This window comes from Echeneis naucrates, chromosome 5 (assembly GCF_900963305.1).
Source record: "Echeneis naucrates chromosome 5, fEcheNa1.1, whole genome shotgun sequence".
Classification (NCBI taxonomy): Eukaryota; Metazoa; Chordata; class Actinopteri; order Carangiformes; family Echeneidae; genus Echeneis; species Echeneis naucrates.
Genome location: NC_042515.1, coordinates 17,453,794 through 17,477,912, shown reverse-complemented (window position 1 = coordinate 17,477,912; position 24,119 = coordinate 17,453,794). Strand labels below are relative to the sequence as shown.

The following is a 24,119-nucleotide window of genomic DNA, read 5'->3' as shown; positions in this document are numbered from 1 at the left end:
TACTGCAATACTCTGTACTCTCTTGCTGCTTTCAGTAGGTTGCTGAGAGTAACTGCAGATTTCAAATTGAATTTAGCTTCTGGCAGTTTATACTCTTTGCTGTCTTTAACCGATTTCAGCTTGCCCGGAGTTTCTGAATTGCCATCGTATCCTATAATGTCTACCATCTGGTGGTCTGAGTAGAATAAAAGAATTCTGGAAATTAATCCAATCTGTTTAGGTATGATGTGCATTTTCACCTACACACAGCATTCATATTCGTTTTGTCCCCCTGTAGATGGGCCTTGAACATGAAGAAGAGAAGCTGGAAATCAAGAGACAGGTGTCAGAGTTGACCCTCTCACTGCAGGAGCGCGAGTCACAGATCAGCAGCTTGCAGGCTGCGCGTCTTGCCCTGGAGAGCCAGTTGCAGCAAGCCAAGACCGAGCTCGAAGAGACCACCGCTGAGGCAGAGGAGGAGATCACTGCTCTCAGGGTACGAGAAACAAGTGCAAGCACATGCCAGCAAATTCACTCAGAAATACAAGTGCACGTACATTCAGCATAAGAATCTTTAGATGAAAGCAATCAGTGTTATACAAGCAGGACAGTTTGCATTACGTTTTCAATATATTCTAAACAGTGCTGACAGTAATTAAGGTCTCATTGTCAATGACCATGGAATGTGGTTGCATTATTGCTCATACTTTTTTTCACACAGAATCACAGAGATGAAATTCAGCGCAAGTTTGATGCCTTGAGAGACAGCTGCTCAGTAAGTGTTTTGAATGACTCTGCAGCAACAGAAGACTTTCCACACAAATTCTAAAATTCTTTGTGCATAGTTAAACTCTTTGCCAGGCATAATTTTTTTTTATTCCACCAGTTATCATTTGTCATCAGTTATTTTCACACTATTTTGTTAACACAGCAGAACCATTTTTTGGTTCAGTTCTACACATAAAGACAGCATGAATAACACAGTTGACATTATTAATCCAGTAACTTTGGCCCTTTCTTGTTCCTGCACCTGAAAGATATATCTCTCTCCTGTGTAACTGTGTAAATGTTAATGCTCACATAAATTGAAATCATTGTGAAGCTATCAATTAGTTTTTTAAAACAATGTGCTGGTATAACACCAGGCTTTAGCCTACTTTAACAGGTTAACATGGGTGTTGGCTTGTTTTGTTTTTGTGCCACTGCCCCCCACAATTTATTATAAATGAAGTTATTTTAATAATTCCTTTACCCAGGTGTTTGGGCAGAAACTAAAATATCATTCCGCTTCTATTAGCAAGGCCAACACTGGCTGTTTGTGTTTGTTTGTGTTGCTCCAGGTGATCACTGACCTGGAGGAGCAGCTTACACAACTGAGTCAGGAGAATGCTGAGTTGAACCGACAGAACTTCTACCTGTCCAAACAACTTGACGAAGCATCAGATGAGAGGGAGGACCAGCTACAGCTCAGCCAAGAAGTGGACCGGCTGAGAAGGGAGGTGGCTGATCGTGAGATGCACCTCAACAACCAGAAACAGGTAATATGCATATACTGAGATGCTTCAATGCATTTAAACATAGTTGTGTGTTGCAGCTAGAGCTCAGACTGTAACTAGTCAAACCATGGTGCCTTTTTTATCCTTTTTAAGTGATGCATTATATCATGGAACATTTTGGTCTCAAAGTTAGCACTGTAGCTAAAAGAATGTAGCCTCAAAGAATCAAATGAGTTCCCTCAAGAAGCTGAAAGAAGTATTTTTTGTTCCTGTCTGGTCTTGTGTGTAACCCAACAGAACATTGAGACTCTGAAGACAACATGCAGCATGTTGGAGGAGCAGGTGGTGGAGCTTGAGTCCTTAAATGATGAGCTGCTGGAGAAGGAGAGGCAGTGGGAGGCTTGGAGATCGGCCCTAGAAGATGAAAAAAGCCAAGCTGAGAGACGCACCAGGGACCTGCAGAGACTGTTAGACAATGAGAAGCAGAATAGGTGTGATCCCAATATGAACAATTTTTGATTTATTCGCACTGTGTGGTACATGCACCTCAATGTCATCCAATATTTTCATTAAAATCAGTAGCCTGTATATTGTACTGTTCACAGGCTGCGTGCAGACCAGCGCAGCACTGAGTCTCGCCAGGCAGTGGAACTGGCAGTCAAAGAGCACAAGGCTGAGATACAAGCTTTACAACAGGCTTTGAAGGAGCAGAGATTGAAGGCTGAAAGTTTGTCTGACACTGTGAGTCACGCAAGACATCTTACTTTTAATGCAACCTAAACTTCATCTTTAGTCCATGGAGTAAAATTGCTGGCCTTACCATTATCAATGCATATATTTTTTTTTACCTCTGCAAAAGAAATCTGTGCTTCATTTGTTTGTGTATTTTGTTATGTTTTAACATGCACTGATGTTCTTGTAGCTCAATGATCTGGAGAAGAAGCACGCCATGCTAGAGATGAATGCCCGCAGCTTACAGCAGAAACTGGAAACAGAGAGAGAACTAAAACAAAGGCTCATGGAAGAGGTAGCAAGTGAAATACAACCACCTCATCTGACCCTACATAATAATATCCCCTGTATCTCCCTAAAACATAAAATCAGGGAGACTGATTCCAGCCAAATTCTATTTAATTTAAATTAAGTAATATATTTTAGAAATCTGTTTGAGTGCATCTCATCTTATTTGTCTGAAGAATATTTGTTTATATGCATATATTTATATTTGACGCCACTTTGAAATGTGTAATTTTAAACCAAATGACTGTATTGAAGTGTCATTGTGCCCTCCAACAGCAAGGGAAGCTACAGCAGCAGATGGACCTCCAGAAGAGCCACATTTTCCGTCTGACCCAAGGCCTGCAGGATGCCCTGGACCAGACTGACATGCTTAAGACGGAAAGGACTGATCTGGAGTACCAGCTGGAGAATATTCAGGTGCCCTATACATTACCTTTTTGTAATATGGTGAAATGCATAAATTCTCTAGGGAGAAATGGAGAGTCCTACATAGATATGAGAATAGCACACCTGATATGTGCAAGTAACAAGGTATCTCTGTGGGACTAAGACAATGAATTAATCCTAATTCATATGTTCTCAAAGGGAATAGTTTTGAAATGAACTTCAGAGCTCTTTCTTTCTCTGAGCTACTGTTTTCCTTCCTGCTTTCCTGTAGGCTGTGTATTCCCATGAGAAGGTGAAGATGGAGGGAACCATCTCTCAGCAGACTAAACTCATTGACTTTCTGCAGGCAAAAATGGACCAGCCCACTAAAAAAAAGAAGGTCTGGGGAAATATTTAATGCATAGTATAGTTGATTCTAAGCTTCAAAAAGCTTTTAAAACAGTTTTCATATTCATTATTAGTATTGTCAACTGTGCGTCTTTAAAAATTGGAGTATTGTTCACTCTCTAAACAGGGTATATTTGGGCGACGCCGCGAAGATGTAGGTACCACAACTAATGGGGCGTTAGCTCCTCAGGCCCAACCGGCAGTTCCCATGCAATACAGTGACATGAAACTTGCCCTGGAAAAAGAGCGTTCAAGATGTTCAGAGCTGGAAGAGGCCCTGCAGAAGATGAGGATAGAGCTACGGTCTCTTCGAGAAGAGGGTAAGGACCAAAGAAAGCACAGTCTCTACCTCTTATATATTAATGCTATTGGTTTGTCAGCTAAATCCTGGAGAAAGATGGTAAATCTTTGTCAGCTGCAGGCATGTTGTACTGCAGTCAGCTCATTCACCCAAAATGCAATATTCCTCTAATAGATACTTTCATTACGTGAAACAGAACATCTGATCATTGTTGAATCAGAGAGGTGTTGATTTAAGTATCATAATCATATTTCTCATTTAAACTCATCTCAGGGAAACCTCAATTTCTAAGGTTGATCCCACAAATCTTATAATAATATAATAAAATTACTATATTTATATTATAATAAAATTAAAATGACAACATCCTGCATCATCACTTACACCTGCGTTGTGGCAGAATCTATTGTTTTGGCATTTGAGCCAATTATTCCCATCTTAATGACGATCAATAATCTAATATTGGGTTGCTTGTAAATGATACAGCGGCTCACTTCAAAGCCCAGGAACATGTGGCTCCTTCCACACCAGCACAGGCCCGCCATCAAATCCTCATGTCAGCTATTGTGAAATCTCCAGAGCATCAACCAAACCCCAGCAACCTGCTCAACCCCTCCACCCGGTGTAAGGAGACCTCTACACCTGAAGGTTAGTCATGCATAAATTGATACACTTGGACAAATGAACAATCACTCAAGCAGATTTAAAGCTGCCCTCAGCTCATTGGCCTCACTTTGAACCCTAAGTGTCCTGTTCTAAAGCTGTACATGTGTCCCCCCCACACAAGTGTTTACCCTTACACTATCAGTGTCAATATGAATGGGAATCCTTTTCATTTATTTTGTTTACCTGGTGTGTTTATGTGTGTGTTCTTTCTATGGCCTGTCTCACCAAACAGGATTATGATGTTAAATAAAGTTGGATAACTCTGTTCAGCACATGGTAAACCATGGACATGGACTGAGAAAAGATCTGTTTTGTGGTTTTATTCACTATGAATTTATCCAGCTAACGTTGTAATCCTGCTTGGGCCTGTCTCACAAAGTAAGAATAGTGGAAAAGGTGGGTGCCATTGGTTTAAATTTGAGCTTTTCACAATCACACAGCTAAATTATATTTCTAAAATGTTGATCAAAATGGAAAGTGAACATATATTTGCTGCATATATGATCACTTGATTGCACATATTGAGATGTTAAAATGTGTAAACAGCACATCTCATAATAAGATCTGCAGGTGAAATTGAGTAATAATTTAAATTATCATTATCATTATACACAATGAATTCATACACAATGAATGATAACGGTTGCTCATTTGAGTTTAACTTGCTTTGTGATTCAGACCCCAGACTGCGTCTGTTGCTTTACTTTCACCCAGCTATTGTTAGACTGCTCTCTCCTTTCTGTCTCTTTCCTCTTGCTCCTCACAGAAAAGAGAAGGGTCACCTTTGAAAGTAAGTTAGCAGTCATAACACAGTCTTCTTGCATGCATGAGCTCATCTACATGTATGATATACTACTAGACACAGATATGATCATATCATACTCTGCTGTCTTGTCCTGCTGTCAAGTTAACTGTACTTGACTTGACCCCTGTTGCTTATGAGTCCATTGTAAGATCCCCACCACCTCATTATTGAGTCATGATTTAGATTGCATATTGGCAGGTTAGTTAGCTTTTCACTCAGGAGCATTTTAATGAAACCCATGATCATTTGCATGCACACTCTGATTCTAATTGACTGCTCTGAAGTACTTGAAAATTCATGTCTAAATTAGTTCTTGCTCCTTTAAAATAAGGGAAATCACTGTTGCTGACTTCTGAAGCCTACAAACAAAATGTTATCGTACCATATTAATAAGTCACTCCCATTCATTCCTGGTTCTACATCTTTGCCAGAGTTTGGACGTCGTGTGAAGGAGAGAATGCACCACAACATCCCTCATCGTTTCACTGTAGGACTCAACATGAGGGCTGCCAAGTGTGCCGTTTGCCTAGATACTGTACATTTTGGACGACAGGCTGCCACTTGTCTAGGTCTGTATTATTCACCAAGGCTGGCTAACACATTTGATGCTCCTATCAAATGTGCTGACAAGCCCTGAGTAAATTGCTGAAAATTGTTTCTGTGGTATGGCCATCACATTACGCTCCCTGAGATGATGGCAGAAATTCCTATTGTTATGAGTCTTTGACAAAAAACACATGATTTTGATTCATTCCCAAACCAACAGTGTCAAGACAGTTCAGGCGTGTTGTGATATAGGAGTGTGCAAAAAAATCGACTCATAAGAATCGTGATTCTCATTTACTACATTTCAGAATTGATTTAAAAAGTCCCAAAATTTATTAAATAAAATAAAACAGATCCACAGGCTGTCTGCCTCCATTTTGTACGTGGGACATCCTGACATCACCATGGAGCCGATTCTGGAACATATGCATGCACCGTAAGCACAACAACAACCGTAAACACAAACAAGGAGGAAACTACAATAATGGAGGAAAGAGAGATTGAACCAGCCCCGTCCTCATTGAAGGCAAAGTTTTTGACTCTTTTTGTCTTTACCTCGAGCCCTATAAAATCCGTTTAAATTTTTGAGAATTCCGTTTTTTTAGCAATTTACCCAAATTAAACCCCAAGACTGTTTTTAAGTAGTGAAATACAGACCATTTCTTCAGTTATAACAGAAATTTTTAATGCTTCCACAAATTTAAGGAAAAACACAATAAAACAATGAAACATACATTCCACAACATGCATCTCCATTGAAGTACTTGATAGTCAACCTCTTTGTGTTGAGCTCAGTGAGTGACTCTCGTTAGTCTCTAGTCTCTGGTCTGGTCTCTGCTCCGTGCAGGGGTCCGGTCTCTGGTCTGGTCTAGTCTCTACTCTCTGCAAGGGTCCGGTCTCTGGTCTGGTCAAGTCTCTACTCTCTGCAAGGGTCCGGTCTCTGGGGCGGTCCCATCTCTGATCTAGTCTCTACTCTCTGGGGGGTCCGGTATCTTGTCTGGTCTGGTCTGGTCTAGTCTCTACTCTCTGCAGTAGGGATGAGGAGATTCACAGATTCACATCGGTGGTCTGATACAAATATATAGGATTTGACTGCACCAGTAGATTCAAGGTGCATCAGATTTAATTTGTGGTTTAATTTACGGAGCATCTCCCCAAGCCTTTTTGCATTGGCAAATACCATGGTTGAATCGTTTTGTTTATCACTATCTCCTCCCTATTCTAACGTATTTTCTAAGGCAATGTAAATGTACCATCGTGTTCTCGGGCATTGACGCAAGCACGCAAAAGTTGTACACAACAAAGATGGAGGGAGACGAGAGCCAGATTAGCAACGATAAGACATTTAATGCACTAAAAAAGACACACAAATCAAAAGTGTGGCAATATTTCGGGTTTTCAAGCGAGGAGGTCAACTTGACAAGATGCACGCAATCTGCAAACAATGCCGTGGGGCTATCAAGTATGTTAGTAGCACAACGAACCTGGCGACAATTCAATTGAATAAATTTTAATGCTCTGTCGGAACATACAGAATTATGTATTTCTATTTTTGTTTTTTGTTGTTATTATTTATTGGTTTTGCTCCATGAAAACAACCAAATAGTTATACATCACTCAAATTGTTATAGAGAGTAAAGCAGAATTGTGCTATTGAGGTAAGAAACCTGATGGGTTAGGGTTAAGTCAATTAAGTCATATCGTTATCAAATAATTTATGAATCGTATCGACAGGGGATTTCATTGTATCGCATCAATGGCAGTGTATCAAGATGCATAGCAAATTGACCTTAGTGGTGGAGATACACAACCCTACTCTGCAGGGGTACGGTGTCTGGTCTGGTCTAGTTTGGTTGATGTTACTTGCTGTAGCTCAGTCCCTCACTGGTTACCAATTAACCAATTAACTTCAGGTGCCCCATCAGGAATCAAACCACGCCCTTCTTATTGTGGGGGCGACATCGTTAACCAATACGCTGCCGTGTTGCTCAAGTCACCAAGTAACCGAGAGGCCTAAGGGCCCCTACCGGGAATCGAACCGCGCCCACTATGCTCAAGTCACCTCCTTAATTCATTTATTCATTCATGGTTCGGAGCGCAGATTTTATAGGGCCCTATTTATCGAATGCCCGGGAATACTTTGCACATCTACAGTATAGATTGAAGCAGAAATCATTGTGAATCAAATCATTTGAATTGTAGCCCCAAAAAATCGGAATTAAATCTAATCGTGAGATCGTAAAAGATTCCCACCCCTGTTGTGATTACATAAGAGCAGTAAAGATTACCATAGCTATTTGCATCATTTTAACTTTATTAACTGCTATAGCTCTGCTTCTTGGCTGGAAAATGTTTTTTGAGCATCTCTAAACCCCACTGTATGAACTCCAATATTAATGAAAGCTATCAAATAATTTTTTTACTAATTAATTTGATAAGATTTTATTCACTCCTCTGTCTTGCAGAGTGCCACACCCTGTGCCACCCTAAATGCTCACCATGTCTTCCGGCCACCTGCGGTCTTCCAGCTGAGTATGCCACACACTTTTCAGAGGCTCTGTGCAGAGAAAAGGCAAACTCACCTGCTCTGCAGGTCAAAGAGGCCAGTGGGCATGTTCGCCTGGAGGGATGGATGAAGCAACCCAGGTACACAACTCAACCCCATACTTCCTTTCTGGCCATATGCAGTGTGTTAAAGACAACATTGAAAAATTTTGTATGTCTGTCTCTGCACACATAGAAATGGAAAGCGTGGTCAGCAAGGCTGGGAGAGGAAGTATGTGGTGCTAGATGGGACAAAAGTGTCCATCTATGACAGTGAGCCGAGAGAGGGTCAGTACTGCTTTTTTTTTTTTTTTTTTTGGGGGGGGGGGGGGGTGGTTGTTGTTTGCTTTGTTTTTCTTTTTTATAACTGTGTTTTTCACTGTTAGAATTAAAGTTTGGAAGAAATGCATTTTAAACTTGACATAACATTGAACTGAACCTTTCTTAAATAGTGATGGTTTGTCATCATTTAACTGTTTGTTTCCATCAAGGTTGGTTTAGAAGAGTAGAATACAACATAGGGCAAAACTGTGTCTTTTACTCTAGACTGCGTAAAGGCTGAGGAAGAATTTGAGCTCTGTATGCCTGATGGAGAGGTGACTGTTCATGGAGCTGTTGGAGCTTCAGAGCTCATCAACACTGCCAAGTCAGGTACCAGATCAATAACATAATCCTACTACACTCTGCCTATTGTAATATTTAAATGTACAATTTAATCTCAAAATAGGACAAAATGTTAATCATTGTGCTCAGATGCAAAATAAAAAATTAAATAGCCTCCTAATTCATCTTTCTCTGGGTTTACACAGACATCCCATATGTGTTGAAGTTGGAATCACATCCCCACACAACCTGCTGGCCAGGCCAGTCCCTCTATTTCATGGCTCCCAGCTTCCCTGACAAGCAGCGCTGGGTGGCTGTGCTGGAATCAGTGGTGGCTGGTAGCCGTGGATCTAAGGACAAAGTAGATTCTGATGCTGTGAGTATTATGTGCATATTACTGTATGATTCTTCTTGGGTCTGATAAGGTTCAAAATTAGAGTTTGCCTAACAAAGGTGAAGAAAGACTTCAGTGTCTCTTTTATACACGACAAACCTTCTTATTACAGTAAGCACATTTCAAATAGTAAGTCAATCCAAGGGTGGCTGTATTGTTTGGTCTTAAAATTGGGTAAAATATGTTGAATGCCTCCATTAAACATCAGCCAGTGCCTTCACTTCTTTTTCTCCCTCTTCTTTCTCTTTTTGCATGTTCTCAACATCCACATCTTCTACTTGTGTGTCATCGTCTTTGTTGATGTGATTATATTGTGCGTGTGTATCTCCATTCAACTCGGTTGTGTGGATCACATTATAGGCAGGTGTTTCTAAAAGACAGAAGAACCTATCCCCTCTGGTTCAGGTACAGTAACTAGCAGCACGAATGCTTGGGCTTCTGTTAACTGACCATCTGAGCATGCAGTAGCTGTGCACATCTATCTGTTCAACACTGATGCTGTCTGGTAGTAGTCAGCACAGTCCCAGAGTCAGTGACTGAATATGATATATGGGTGATAACTATCATGTTGGGGTGGGGGGGCGGTGACAGCTACATTCTATCCTAAGATTTGCATAGTGCATGGATGTGAACAGACCCTGCTGTGCATCTTGGCCTGCTGTCATATGCTCTGGCATGCATGTTTCTGCAAAAGCCATGTGCTTCTTTTGACCTTTGCAGCAAAATTCAGACATGTGTACACACACCCAGCTACCTGATCCTAATCTCGGATTTTCACTTTTTGTCTGTTTATTTCCATTTTAGACAGAGTTTATTATATCTCAACTGGATGTCAGCATTTTTGAATCCCTGCCTCTTCTAGCTAAAAATAAGAGGATACCCGCACGATACGGTGCTTTAAATGCTGCAATAACAACCTTCACTTGTTTAGAAAGGCTTTCCAAATTTTGAATCCCTGTTATGTGTAGTAGCAAAGTTGAGCACTTATCTTGGGCTTTTGGTCAGCTTCCAGTTTATCCCAAAAATGCTAGCACTGAGGTTGGGATTCTGTGCAGGCCCAAACCAGTGTTTCCACAACAAGCTCAGTGAAGCAATCCTTTATTGAGCTCACATAAAACACAAGGATTATCTTTTTGCTACCAGAGAACATTTCTTATGTGTTGTTCAGAGTGTAATTATGTAATGTAGTGATAAGATTTTTTATTATTTGATCTTAGCAACATAGCCCAAACAGCTTCAGAGCAAAGCTACATTTGGATAGGATAAAATGGTGTCCACATACTTTTAGCTATCTGGTTAATGTGTTTAGTCTCATCCATGTTTCACTCAGTTTGCATAGCAACACCTGTCATTACTTACTTATCTCGTGTAAAATGGCCATGACCATTCAACCTGCGATAAATCACTGCCACTTTAGACAGTTTTTTTTTTTTTTAAACTGCTTTCCATATGAGGTTATTGTTGTTGAACAGTTTTTAACATTATAACCTCACTTGTCTGTAAATCTGAGTATCTGTGAAGCACTTGCTTGCTTGATTCTAGTCTCATGGAGCTCTATGGCTCTATAGTGGCTATTATGTGGATATTATTTAAATCATCTTTGTTCATTTTACTTTGACTTAAGTTTCACTTACTAAAACTAGAAATTATTTTGTATGAAATTTTGATGCCAATAGAGCCCCGTTGTCCTTAAATACCAAGCAATACTTTGGTTTTGTTAAAATAATGATTATTGTGATGTTTTTGTCAGTGTCCCCACCTTACATGTATGCTAAATTTACGAAGTTCAGTTCTGTTTAGGACTAGGACAACCCTTTATTTAGTTAGAAAGGTTGGGGGGGTTCACTAAATGGTGTTTGTGAAGGCTCTCTGGCTGTCATCCCTGCTGGGTTAGCTTGTTTTGCGCCAAAGCAACAAAGGAGTCTTCCTAATCGGCCTCCTACCCTTACCCCACCTCCCTCTGTGTCTGTCTGTTCCAATAGAAACTTCTGGGGAACTCCCTACTGAAACTGGAGGGAGATGACCGTTTGGACATCAATTGCACTCTGCCTCTCACTGATCAGGTATAAACAAAAAGAGAAAATAGCAAAAAAAGAATGTACTAGCCGAGTGGATGTTCAATTGTCAAGCCCTTATGATCTTCTTTATCTTTTCCCTCAGATTGTGTTGGTTGGTTCTGAGGAGGGTTTGTATGCTCTTAACGTCATAAAGAACTCTTTAACCCACATCCCAGGGCTGACGTCCGTCTTTCAGATCCAAATCTTAAAGGAGCTTGATAAACTGCTCATGATCACTGGTCAGTATGTGAAATTGGATAAGGACTAATATTTCAATGTTCAGTTTTCATAAGTCATTTTGGCTGTTGAATGTCAATGCCAGATCCGTCTTTTTTACTGACTCATTCATGCACATTTTCCTCCAGGAGAGGAGCGAGCTCTTTGTCTGGTGGAGATCAAGAAGGTGAAACAGTCTTTGTCACAGTCCCATCTCCCAGCTCAGCCTGACCTGAACCCCTTCATCTTTGAGACAGTGAAAGGATGCCACCTTTTCTCGTCTGGAAAGGTGAGTCAGGTTGTTGTTAACCCTTACACACATTCTAGTCTGTTGTTGAGTCAGAGTTAATGATCAGAGTAATAGCAATGTGGTGTGCTGTCTAATTGCAGATATTTAGTGTTGCTCTAATTGCAGAATTGTTCTTTCTTTACAGATTGATAATGGGACTTGTATCTGTGCAGCTATGCCCACTAAAATTACAATTTTGAGACTTAATGAAAGCCTCAACAAGTTTTGTATCAGAAAGGTGAGTCAGTCTGAAAGATGCACAGATAATGTGAATGTTGAAATGCTGCTTTTTTATTTTTTCTTTAGGAAATAATGTGTTTAAAAAAAAAAAAAAGGTGTCACTGTTAAACTTCACTTTGTAATTGCAGGAGATTGAGACGTCGGAGCCCTGCAGCTGTATCCACTTCACTGGCTACAGTATCATTATCGGCACCAACAAGTTCTACGAGATTGAAATGAAGCAGTATGTGCTAGAAGGTACCTCAAATTTTCCATTGATATTACTTGAAATATCAAATTTTTTTTCCCCAGATGATGTTCTTAGCATGTCTACGCAAGTCTTTTTCTTTTACTGGGAGGATTGAACATTTACATCAGATTGAACTCACAGGTGTTGATTTCTTTGTGCAGAGTTCCTGGATAAAAATGATGTGACACTAGCTTCAGCTGTTTTCGCCGCATCCTCCCACAGCTTCCCCATTTCCATCATCCAGGTCACCACTGCGCCACAAAAAGATGAATACCTGCTCTGTTTCCATGGTAAGACATTTATTTTCTGTGTAATGGGCACCCGTGTTCAATATGTGTGTTTGCTGTTGAACATGCCAACACGTACCAATAAACAAGCCAAAGTTGAACCATTTGTGCTAGAAACAACACATTTTTTGTGGAAATGTGATGTGTGCTTTGATAATTAACATTTTTTATGTTTATAAATTGGCAGTTTTGTGTGATAACTGGCAGATCTTACTTGCAGAATTTGGTGTGTTTGTGGATGCATATGGACGCAGGAGCAGAAGCGATGATATTAAATGGAGCCGTCTGCCTCTCTCATTTGGTTCGTGTTGATGGGAACTTTTTGATGCCACTTTTAAATCATTGTTTATTATTTGATGATCAATAATCTAAAATGATGTTAAGTAGATTATTTTCGGGTCTTTCAGCCTATAGAGAACCATACTTGTTTGTGACCTACTTCAACTCTCTGGATGTTATTGAAATTCAGGGACACGCTGCTCTTGGGTGAGGTTACTTTCAGGAATTACGCCTGTAAAAATGATCATTTTGTGTTTTTAATTGGTTATTTCATTCACTGCTATCTTGAATGATCCAGTTTGAAATATTCTTATCTTCTTCCAGAGCTCACTCATATGCGCACCTGGATATCCCAAACCCGCGCTACCTGGGCCCAGCTATCTCATCTGGGGCCATCTACCTGGCCTCATCTTACCAGAACAAACTGAGAGTCATCTGCTGCAAAGGAAACCTGGTCCAGACCCAAGAGTGTGGAGGAGATTTGCAGCGTAATGGCTCCGGGCGCAGGTAAGGACATACACAATGAGTATTTGTTAAAACCTGACAGTTTTAATCAATGAATAGTGCATGTCAACTTTGCAGTGCTTTGTAGAAAGGATATGAACTTAGCTAAAGGATATTTAGAGATAAACTGTATCAATAATACAGTATAGATCCGGCACCACCAAATGATATAACAATGATATAGTGATATGATTTTATTTGACAGACAGGGGTAAACTATGGGATTCAATTTGAATATTGAGATTTTTAGTAACCAGAGCTATCTGAATTTTAATTGAGTAACCCCAATATAGGTTAATGTAATGAATTTCCTACATAAGGGAAATAAAAATTTGTAACAAAATGTAATCAGCATTATTAAGAAGACAAGTAAATCAATAATATTGCAACAGCCAAATATGAAAATTGAAGAGAAAATTTTGCTTTAGGAAATTAATTGGATGCTCTCTTGCCCACTAAGTACTCTGACTCAACCCGTAATAGTCTGATAGCTGCATTTATAGCATTTTTAAATAAATTATGCCATACTTTCATTTGTCTACTGAAGGGAAATAGAATAAATGACCTAGATAGGAAAAGCTTAATTAATTTCACAACAGGAATAAAAATTCCCAGAGATGGAAAAATTATCTTTAGCTGAAAGCAAAAGGGAAGAGTTTACATTTAATTTCTTCTTTTTGGAATTTACTTCAGCATCTTCCTTAGTCACTTTTCTTTTGGGGAGTGAGTATTTGTATTCTCTGCTTTGCATAAAGTGTTTGCGCAGGAGAATTAAATGTGCCTCCTTATTTTTTTTTTGCACACTGGTGGTGATAATGAATGACTGGGAAAAGCTGGCACTGAAGGGCACAGGTTGATATCCACAAGTGGTGATGGTTTAATTGTTGCCACAGAGTAGTAATACCCTCATTTCATTCTTTGCAGGAAGAGGAGTTCATTTTTTATCTGCCACAAATCATTAGATTTGTCTTTTTAAATCAAAATTACTTTTCAAATTGTCCTTGTTGAATGCAGGAAAAAAACTTTTAAATAAAGAGTGACTACCTTTTATGTTCCAAGACTGATCTGTTACAACCTGAAGCTCACAAACTGAGCTGTTCTTGTGCTTGCTGTAATGACTTTTCATTCACCACTGACTATACATTTTCATTTACAGTTTAGTCTGGTGAGGATAATTTGCTCACAATCAACCCCATGATAACTATACCAAAGTTGATCAACCTGACACCACAGCGCCATACTAAACCCATATCACTAGACAGATAATCCCTTTTCCTTTAGCCAACTCCCCTTGCCCGTCTTTGTCTTGGTTCCTCTCTAACAGCCCTAACAAGCGTGGGCCTCCATCCTACAATGAGCACATCTCTAAAAGGCTGGCGGCCAACCCCCTGACTCATGGAGATCCTGGCACACCTCACCGTTACCGAGAAGCTCGAACAGAGTTTCGACGGGACAAATCTCCCAGCCGCCCACTGGAGAGGGAGAAGTCCCCTGGCAGAATGTTGGAGAGTCGGATTGTCGGGTCTCCAGGCAGGGCCATGGCAGACCCCCGGTTAGAGCGCTCCCCGGGAAGAGCAATGGCAGACCCCCGTATGGAGCGCTCCCCTGGCCGAATTATGGATGTTCGTAGGGAGAGGTCCCCCGGACGATTCGAAGAGCGGCAGCAAAGGCTTCATACTGGCTCTGGACGCACGCCCATAAACCCTGTTAACAAGGTTTGTCATTTATTTCTGTTGAAATGGGAGTATATAGTAGTAGAAGTAGAAATAAGGAATAGTTCAATATTTTAAATAATGCACTTTACTGAATTCATTTTACTTATCTTACTAAATTGATATCTTATCAATTAAGCCAAGCTAGCTGTTACTGTTTCCAATCATTTTGTTATGCTAAGCTCAACTAACCACTTGCTAATGAGAGTGACGCTGATGTTAATTTCAGCAAAGTAGAAGGCAAGCATATTTACCAAAATGCCAAACAATTTCTGTGGTTACTCCACAGCTGATTGTAGCTCATAACTATTGTTTATCTACATCAGATGGTAATGTGTGTAGCTGAATGCACATTGTTGACTGCATCTTCCAGGTATGGGACCAATCATCTGTTTGAGATGCAAGTGGAGCCACAGACCCAGCGTGGACAGAGAAATTTCTTTGCAAAGAAAGGATTCCGAGACCCAGTGAGAATGTCACCAACTCATGATAAAACACTGCCACATATCTGTTTTGCCTGGCATCTAAACTGAAAAACCCACTGATTGAGGAAAAAAAAGCTGTAGCTCTTAGAACTGAGAGGAAACGAGAAATAAATAGATGTCATTCAGTCAATCAGGTTATTTTCCTCAATGAACTGACCCAAATGAATAAAGGTCAACAAAATGCCATATTACGATTTGAGCAGGTTTTATGTGCTCTATTCTTTGAGAAGGTAGCAATTTAAATTCTTATCTACAAAAAAAACAAAAAAAAAAACAATCTGCGATATGAGTTCTCAAGTGGGGACTTGTGGGCTTCTCTAGTTTATTAAGTAGAGTCTGCAACAGGTAAGCACAGTCGTAGCAACTTTATCATCAGTCAATGGCTAAATATTTTCAAAAAAGTCCATCACAAGTGAAAACGGAAGCCTTTCACTTAAAACACCATTAGTACAACTGGCGTCTTTCCACACTGTCCATAGTAGCTACAGTTCAGGGCAGATCAGTGTACATTTACTAGCATTTCTGGCTCCAACCCTCAGCTGACAACACACAATCATTTTCAGCTAATTACAATCACAATCTGCTAACACAAATCTCCTGTCGAGACTTTGGTCAGTTACAGTGACACAATTCAGTTGGAGCGCAAACAAATTCAAGTTATTTTAATTTCAATCAATGAACCCTTCCTGCCCTGTGGAACCACAAACCAGATGGCTGTCTACCTTGAGAGAGGTTGACAATAAAACTGCACTACCCACAATCCCCAGCAGCAATGGAGCAGGACCTTTGTAATCCTTCAGAATGCTATCTGACTGTAAATAGACAAGACATAATTTTATATATATTGAGAAGGAATTTCAAGGCTGGATAAGCCGTGTCTATTTTTGTTAAAGAAAAAAGTGATTATGTGTCCTCTTGAATGTCCAATGAGTATTCTTATAATATGTCCAAATGTCTTTTATCAAGTGAGTGATTGTATCTGGATCCAACTTGTGTATGCATTTCCATCTGTCAATGGCAAAACCTCAGCTCTGTTACATGACAGGAGGGTTAAAAAAAAAATCATGTTTGAAGCTTAAAACATAGTACTTGAGCATTTCTTTTTGTACAACATCCCTAAATATTGTATATAACCCAGAACTGTTAAAAGCTGAAGATGAAAATAATCCTTGTTCTTTTCCTGATTTGTCAATGGCATGGATGTATATCTGAAATGAAACGGAGTGTTGTCTTCTGCTTCTGCCTCATTTGGGTTATACTTTTTTTTTCTTTTTTTTTTTTTTTCTTCCTCTATTCAAAAATGAAGCATGTGAGTAACATTTCCTTTCTTTTAACCTCTAGCTATTTGCACAGTCAATTCTTATTATAAATATTAAATCTCCTGCTTTTTCTTTTATTAAGGCCCTCTTGGCAAGTTAAACATCCAAAATCCAACTACATTTATTGACTTGAATGAACTGACCAGGATTATTTCTATGTATCATCATTTGAACTGTGGAAATGGAATGATTTTTTTTTTCTCCCCCCCCCCCCCAGCTTGCCGAGTGTGTCTGTCAACAATAGGCTGTTTTTTAGACGTAGGAAATCTTTCTGAATGTATTTAAGCCAAGAAGATTGAACAAATTCATTGGCCACAAAAGCTCAGCAGAAAGCACCCAATGCTACAGATTGCACAAGTTTTCTACAGGTTATGATATGACCCTCCAAAAACAAGGGTTTGGCATTCTTTTTTGTTTTTTTTACATATGTTTCTTTTCACATGATCTCCAATCACATTACAGTGCTGTAATGCTGGATATAATGTTGATGTCTGCTAAGAAAATGTTTTATTAGCATTCCCTGTAGAGATTTTGTCACAGAATATTAAATATTATAGCCATTGTCTTTCACTTCTCGTTTGCTGTCTTATGTTGTGCTCATTAACTGAAGCTAAGCAATACAAACTTTTCTTTCTTGCTGCTCCTCATTAAGTCAAAGATGAGGAAGTGAAAAGTGGTCTTGTTTGAAGCTCTTTTGTCTGCTAAGCTGCTCTTTCCTTACACTTCAGTCTGCCAGTGAATTGGCCATTTGTCCATGTCCATTGTGTTAGAAGAGGTAAGCCTATTTATAGGTGGCTGATTCGGGTGCTCAGCCAGTGCGACAGTGGCCTGTCATTCCAGTCACAGTAGCTGCAGCGGCTGCTCGGATCTGAAACCAAGCAGATATGAAGTTTTCAACAATAGCCGTGGCCTCGTTGGTTAACAATAACTCGTCTAATTCTAACCTCCTTTTAAACACTATGTTGTGAGATGACACCACTGACATCTGCTGTTAGTTCATCAACAACTTTGTGTTTGACAGAGAGTGGACTCAGTGCAGGGGGGGCTTTCAGCCTCTGTCTTTATTTAGATCACAGGCTTGTGGCATTACCTCCTAACCTCGGCTCATTTAGCTCATTTTCACACACTGTCACTTTTCTTGACCTGCGAGCAGCAAGTGATTCTGGATGACTTGTTAATGGTGCAGAGGCATAGTACATTGTAAGGATGTGTCCAGTGCCAGCAGTGTTACATTTAAGCATCTCGCACCTTCTGCTGTTGACATCACTGAGCTTAGCTTCACAAGCTCTTTAACACCTCCACACAAGTTGTCAAACCTCTTTTCCAATAATTTTTTGTGTGTCATGGACATATTGGCTTCTGCTAATATTTAACATAAACAGGTTTCAACAACAATGCAGAGTTGCAGATTATCCACCAACATAAATTGGCCCATGGCAGTAGCTTTTGAAACCTATAGATTCAAAAAGAGGAAAAGACATTTGAAGAGACAGTTGGACCTTTCATTGGCCGGGGCATTCGCCTTCATGGAGTGAATGAGGGCCCATCAATAGTTCAATCATTTATAATATGTGTGCTGTGTTATTGGTCCATAACATTAAAAGGGAAAGGTAGGCCAACGCCAATCATGTGAAGAAGCGTGTGAGAAATGTGGCAAAGGTTGGCGGTAACATGGTCCTGACAGCTCAATAAACTACTTAATGAGCTGGTGATTGCCACACACGCTCTTCATGCCTTTTATTGAATCCGTGTACAAACAATGGCGCCATAAATCTGCATATCAAATCAAGGAGGGAAGCTTCTTTTTAAATGTGGATCAATTCAAGCAGGGTAGGTCTAATTGAGAAACCTTTTGAAAGTTTTTAATCCAAAGACTTCACTAAAACGAGTCCTCATTGAGGATGGGTGGCTGCTATGAAGCTAAATGAATCCATTAAAAAAATAAATAAACATTTTATCAGCTGTTTAATTTCTGAAATAATTTGGAAGATTAAGTGAAAGATGAGTCTAAAAAAAAAAACAGCAGCAGAATATATACTATACCCTTTATCTTTACTCATACTGTTAGTGTCTGTAGTTCAGACATGTCAAGACAGTGGTCTGAGGACAGAGGGCACTTTAAAGTGATTAAGTACTTTAACCTTCAGTCTGCTGTTGATATTCTAGACCAGTTATTCCAATCTCTTTGTCCAATGTCAATCATGAGTTGTTTCTACAGAGGGGTGTGTGCTGCTTTTTGCGTACATGCAATACTGTATGTTCTGTATGAAGCATCATTTACCTGTCACTTCCTAAAGAGGGCATAGTTTATAAATATCATCCAGTAGAGCTGGAGGTTGGGGCTACAAAAGGCCACCCACAGTCTCCCCATTGTTCACTGGCATCACTGTTGGTCTGACCTCCCAGCTGCTCAGCCATGGTAAGTCTGATGATGCAAAGATAGTTATGGGATGTCATTTTATTTTGCTCTTCCAAGGGTGCAGCTCTTTAGTTAGGACAGAGGAGTAATTCAGTCTTAGAAATTGTTACCAACACATACTCAACATTTCCTGTGATGATTCAAGGAAGGATTAAATTATTGGACAAGAAGTAGCTCAGAACTACAAATGGATCATTTTCACCACCTACTGACAATTATTTATTTTAGCAGATTTTTCAGGAATTGAAGTCCATTTCGGAGATTCTCACAGCCTAAATTTTACTGGAGTTTATTTAGTTGTGATATTACCCAGTTTTCTGCTTTTAATAAGCAACCAGCCAGAATCCCTTTTATTTGCACTGTCTTCCGTTTAGCTTTGAAGCATTGAAAGCTACGTGGTACTTCAGTAGCATATCATGTCTGCAACATCTTTCTTCCTATGCTTTTGCCAAAAGGCCCCCAAGAAAGCCAAGAAGAGGACAGCAGAGGGAGCCAACTCCAACGTGTTTTCCATGTTTGAGCAGGCCCAGATCCAGGAATTCAAAGAGGTGAGAAATGCTGAACCAATTTTTATTTTGCTGAGTTTAAATTTGAATAACAGAATATTGTGGAAACTGTGTATGATCATGCATGCTTGCACACCAATGTTGAGACTCACGGACCAAGTGTCACTCTCCCATATACACAGACGGCACGCCGTCTTTCTCCTTCCCTCTGTGTCTTCTCCTTTCCATTGTTCATTGTTGTATTATGCCCACCTGTCTATTTTCCCGATCCCTGACTGGACTGCAGTGAGGCATGCGGCATCCAGACTGTGTCATCAGTGATTAGGCTGCAGATAAACTGCAGGGCATGCCCAGGATGCCAGGCTAAACCCCGGGGGTTACTCGCAGGTTATAAATACTTGGCGGTGTACATCGACAAAGACTGCACACAAAGCATTTACGGGGAGACAGAGAATCTAAACTCACAGGATGACAGCGATTAGATTATTTTTTTTTTTTTCCGCCCTGTGAAGAGGGATCGCATGTGGCCACACATCTGTTGGGAGTGCTTGTCAACGTAGAGAGACTCATTTACATTTTCTGTATCCTCTGATCTCAGGCCTTCACTATCATGGACCAGAACAGAGACGGCTTCATCGACAAGAATGACCTGAGAGACACTTTTGCTGCTCTAGGTGTGCTGAATATAAGTCACTGATGTTCACTGATGTCCTGCTGACAGATCACAAAAATTTAACTAATGGATACAGGATTTATTGAAACTGTTACTGTCACTTTTTTTTTTTTTCCCCCAAATTAAATTATTGGTGCCATAGGACGCCTCAATGTTAAACAGGAAGAGCTGGATGAGATGCTCAAGGAGGCCCCTGGTCCAATCAACTTCACCGTCTTTCTGACCATGTTCGGCGAGAAGCTCAAAGGTAAGAGCACATAACGAACACTAAGGATGCCAAAAAACTAAACAAACCCAGCTTTGTCAAGAAATGGAATCGATTTTTAATATCTAGGTGCTGATCCAGAGGAGACCATTCTCAATGCTTTTAAAGTCTTTGACCCAGAGGGGAAAGGTGTGCTGAGGAAGGATTAGTAAGTAGTGTAACATGTTCTCACACAAACTCAATTTGTTATTTGCAAAATCATCACAGGGAATGTTATGTCAGCTTTTCTCACAATTTATGCATTCATTGCAATTCAAATCTGCAATGAGTAAAGACCATTGTGACCTGCACATTTCCTCCTGTTGTGAACACAGGCCTCATCATCTCACACTTCTTTCTCTTTTCTGCACCAGTGTGACACAGATGTTAACAACACAGGCTGACCGATTCACTCCTGAGGAGGTACATTACAGTCTCTTTGCGCAAATTACCATTATGTGTGTGTGGGTGAGTCTGAAAAAGCACAGAGGGACTAACGTCATCAATGACGATCATCTCCATTCACATCAGATGCGATTAAAAAAAAGAAAAAACAGTGAATGATCACAGTTATTTTTGTGAGAGGCTGAATAAATAATGAAACTCCTGCTAATATCTCCTCTCTTTTGGGAAGATGGAGCAGATGTTCACTGCCTTCCCTCCAGATGTGGCAGGAAACCTGGACTACAAGAACCTGGTTCACATCATTACCCATGGAGAGGAAAAGGACCAAGAGTAAGCCCTCGGCCCGACGTCTTCATGCAATTCAAAGTCAGTGTTTTGTCCATACATGATTTAAAAGTGACCCAACTTTCAAGGAGCTATGAACTGTTCCATTCTTTCAGTACAAGACGATCAAATTTAGAGGATTTACTCTCCCATGCCCCCCTCCAAAAAAAACAAAGAACAATTGACAGCATCAGCATACTGAGCTCTCCCTTTATCCACAGTATGTTTCCATGTTCACATGAGGCTAAGTGAATTATTTTCATTCTCCATTTTGTACAGACTCAAACTGCTTTCCTGTGTTTCATATAAAAAGTGCCAATTGTTAGGTCTGCACCTGTTGGTTTAATAAAATTTTCAAACACAGTTACCGGCTTGCTGTCTAATAATGAATTTTGAAACATTTTATGTGAAGGGGACCCAACGACGATGCAAGAATGCCAGTGAGGGATGTTCACATGTTTATAGGATTAGTACTTCAACACGTGGCCATACCAGCTAATCTTTAATTCCATGTTAGGTAGTGAATTTGGGCACTTGAGAAGAGCAAATGTGCAATTGGTGGTCCTTTAAAATCCCCTTGAGATTTATCCTCTGTGCTTATGTATGTTTGTGTGCGTGTACATGCAGAGTGTGTGTGTGTGTGTGTGTGTAAAAATGTTTGGCTGCTAAAACAAAGGGCTCCAGTGAGACAAAGCCCTGATGTTATTTTGGTGCATTGATGGTGTGAGGAGGGTAATGCTATACTGTGGAGTTAGGGCAGCAGAATAGGATGCCACTAAGGGATCCTTACCACATTCGCTTACTGTATTGGCCAGACCGTCATGGGGTGATGATGAGGGTGGGGTGAAAATCCCTGATTGGTCCACCTCAAGAGTCTGAGGCAGAGGAGCTGACATGTCTACCCCCAAACTTAAGTATTGTCTTCTGTGGAAGAGAAAAGTTTGCAGGGAGTGGTGTAGGGTAAAGTGTTTGGCTCATCAGGGACATTTCACATCACATCATGGAGCATTAAGAAAATAATAGGAATGTAGAGAGTAAGAGCCTGTTGTAGCTCGAATCGTTGTCATGCATAGACAAATGAGCAACTGTTGCCTTCAAGCAGCTTCCTGTTGAGTCTTGCAGTTGTCATAGCATCAAAGCTTTGAACATGGCCATGGACATCCCTGACATCCCATAAGAAGGTCTTTCACAGTTTGGACTTAAGGGGTCAGATGGTCATGGGTCTGAGTCAGACACTTCCAGTTCACCCTCACCACCCCTCTTTGGGTTGCCAGGTCTGTTAAGGCACCTCCAGGCATCGGATCCGAGTGACACTTCCTCACCTCCGTTCACCTGAGTGTCCAGGACATGAGCCCGCAGAACAGATGATACAACCACAAAGATGCTGGGCAATTTTGACTTTACTGATAGTGACAGTGGAGAAGCCTCTGGGGTCTGGAATTGTTTAATGTTGGAGTTCCAGGACTATGTGAGTAATGGTAATACAGTTCGACAGGATAAAATACAGCACTGTTATCTGGAAGCTAATACAATCATACAAAAGTGCACACTGACCGGAACTATTAGAAAGTAAATTCAACCTGAACATTCACTGAAAAGAGTATCACTAAGGAAAGACTGATGACTCATTGAATCTGAATGTCTGTAAATCTGTGTGTGAGCACCCTCTAGTGACCACTCCAGAAAAGGAAAGATTAAAATGAAAAATGTTGCAATGATCATATATCAAAACAATTACTGTACAGACTAATTCCAACATTTTAAGTGATTCCCCAATAAAACAAACCCATAAATCACAGCAATATTAAAATGACAGCTTTAACAAAACTATTTTGAGATCAGCCAAATGACAGAAAAATTGGGTTAAAGCAATCACTAGGTCATTACAATTTCACTGCTGAACCTGGCACTTTATAAATCCCTGTGGAGGTATTACACCAGTTATTGATCAGGGGAAGCATTTTCTAATGTGCTAATGGTGCAATTCATGTTCTCTCAGAAGTTTATATTCCGATTTAATGCAGCGCTTACGTGTCTGCTGTCTGCTCATTTAGCATCTCCATTTAGCTTATATTGCATTGTGTGTGTATGTGGAACATTATTTCCCCCCCCCCTCTGTATGTCTGTTCCAGGGTGTGCTAGTTTTAGTCCAGCTGTGATTATTAGTAGAAGATATCTGGAAGATATCTGGGGCTAGCGGCCTCCGCGGGGCCTCCCTGGGCCCTATGTGGGCCCTATGTGGGCCCTATGTGGGCCCTATGTGGGCCCCTTCCTGGTACTCCAGCTTGCTCCAAAGACAGGCACCTTCAGGTCAAACGGTGTCTTTACATTTCCCGTAGGCTCAACTGTGAACTTGACTGTCACTGTCTGTTGGCCTGTCCAGGGGGCACCCCGTCCAGTTCTTCAGTTCCCTCCACCGCCCTGATGGATAACAGATACAGATAACGCCACATCAATTTGACTGATTTCTAATTAACAGGTGGGGACGGACATGTTTGAACAAAATTAACAGAATATATTGACCAGGTGTACTTTATTGTGGAGTAACCTGAATGGGCGATGTACAAGGCAGACGGGAGGACTTCAGCAGTAAGGTCCCCTATCTGGACAGAATTATATATTACAGTGTGCTGTCCCTCCTCTCTGCAGGAGACAGTCCACAGGACCTCATGCATTCATTGCACAGTAAATTATTTCGTTTTTAAATAAAACATGTTGTCGACGTTAGCCTGCGGCTATTGTTAGTTTGTGGAATAATTCATTTTAGTGGAAATTGTATGTTGCAAGGCAGCTAATATTGTCA

General features: G+C 40.4%; 2 protein-coding genes across 5 annotated transcripts in view; both read left to right on the top strand.

Moving 5' to 3' along the window:
• cita (citron rho-interacting serine/threonine kinase a) overlaps positions 1 to 17,273 on the top strand; it is a 36,179-nt gene extending 18,906 nt beyond the window's left edge. For 2 of the 4 annotated variants that reach the window (XM_029501707.1, XM_029501706.1), the window contains 28 exons: positions 278 to 475; positions 701 to 754; positions 1,320 to 1,517; positions 1,773 to 1,966; positions 2,081 to 2,216; positions 2,398 to 2,502; positions 2,772 to 2,912; positions 3,154 to 3,261; positions 3,397 to 3,589; positions 4,057 to 4,218; positions 5,473 to 5,610; positions 8,053 to 8,233; positions 8,328 to 8,419; positions 8,678 to 8,782; positions 8,941 to 9,110; positions 11,111 to 11,191; positions 11,289 to 11,424; positions 11,551 to 11,690; positions 11,836 to 11,928; positions 12,059 to 12,167; positions 12,321 to 12,449; positions 12,667 to 12,747; positions 12,854 to 12,932; positions 13,050 to 13,195; positions 14,063 to 14,096; positions 14,545 to 14,751; positions 14,860 to 14,944; positions 15,315 to 15,338. In XM_029501707.1, the coding sequence (XP_029357567.1) occupies positions 278 to 475; positions 701 to 754; positions 1,320 to 1,517; positions 1,773 to 1,966; positions 2,081 to 2,216; positions 2,398 to 2,502; positions 2,772 to 2,912; positions 3,154 to 3,261; positions 3,397 to 3,589; positions 4,057 to 4,218; positions 5,473 to 5,610; positions 8,053 to 8,233; positions 8,328 to 8,419; positions 8,678 to 8,782; positions 8,941 to 9,110; positions 11,111 to 11,191; positions 11,289 to 11,424; positions 11,551 to 11,690; positions 11,836 to 11,928; positions 12,059 to 12,167; positions 12,321 to 12,449; positions 12,667 to 12,747; positions 12,854 to 12,932; positions 13,050 to 13,195; positions 14,063 to 14,096; positions 14,545 to 14,751; positions 14,860 to 14,944; positions 15,315 to 15,338 (3,519 nt within the window). Of the gene's footprint in view, positions 1 to 277; positions 476 to 700; positions 755 to 1,319; positions 1,518 to 1,772; positions 1,967 to 2,080; positions 2,217 to 2,397; positions 2,503 to 2,771; positions 2,913 to 3,153; positions 3,262 to 3,396; positions 3,590 to 4,056; positions 4,219 to 5,472; positions 5,611 to 8,052; positions 8,234 to 8,327; positions 8,420 to 8,677; positions 8,783 to 8,940; positions 9,111 to 9,488; positions 9,534 to 11,110; positions 11,192 to 11,288; positions 11,425 to 11,550; positions 11,691 to 11,835; positions 11,929 to 12,058; positions 12,168 to 12,320; positions 12,450 to 12,666; positions 12,748 to 12,853; positions 12,933 to 13,049; positions 13,233 to 14,062; positions 14,097 to 14,544; positions 14,945 to 15,314 lie in introns of all 4 variants that reach the window. The other 2 variants (XM_029501705.1, XM_029501704.1) reach the window with 1 other exon arrangement.
• A 1,838-nt stretch (positions 17,274 to 19,111) lies between these two features.
• myl2a (myosin, light chain 2a, regulatory, cardiac, slow) lies at positions 19,112 to 21,673 on the top strand. The gene is made up of 7 exons (XM_029501414.1): positions 19,112 to 19,164; positions 19,620 to 19,712; positions 20,269 to 20,344; positions 20,486 to 20,590; positions 20,678 to 20,756; positions 20,962 to 21,010; positions 21,222 to 21,673. The coding sequence occupies exons 1-7, from the start codon at positions 19,162 to 19,164 to the stop codon at positions 21,324 to 21,326; spliced, it is 510 nt and encodes a 169-aa protein (XP_029357274.1). The 5' UTR covers positions 19,112 to 19,161; the 3' UTR covers positions 21,327 to 21,673.
• Positions 21,674 to 24,119: the final 2,446 nt, after the last annotated feature.

What these genes read in the sequence shown, in the direction of transcription:
- myl2a (XM_029501414.1), top strand. An exon ending in AGATCCAGGAATTCAAAGAG is followed by an intron (nt 19,713 to 20,268) that starts GTGAGAAATGCT and finishes CTCTGATCTCAG; the next exon opens with GCCTTCACTATCATGGACCA. An exon ending in GTTCGGCGAGAAGCTCAAAG is followed by an intron (nt 20,591 to 20,677) that starts GTAAGAGCACAT and finishes TTTAATATCTAG; the next exon opens with GTGCTGATCCAGAGGAGACC.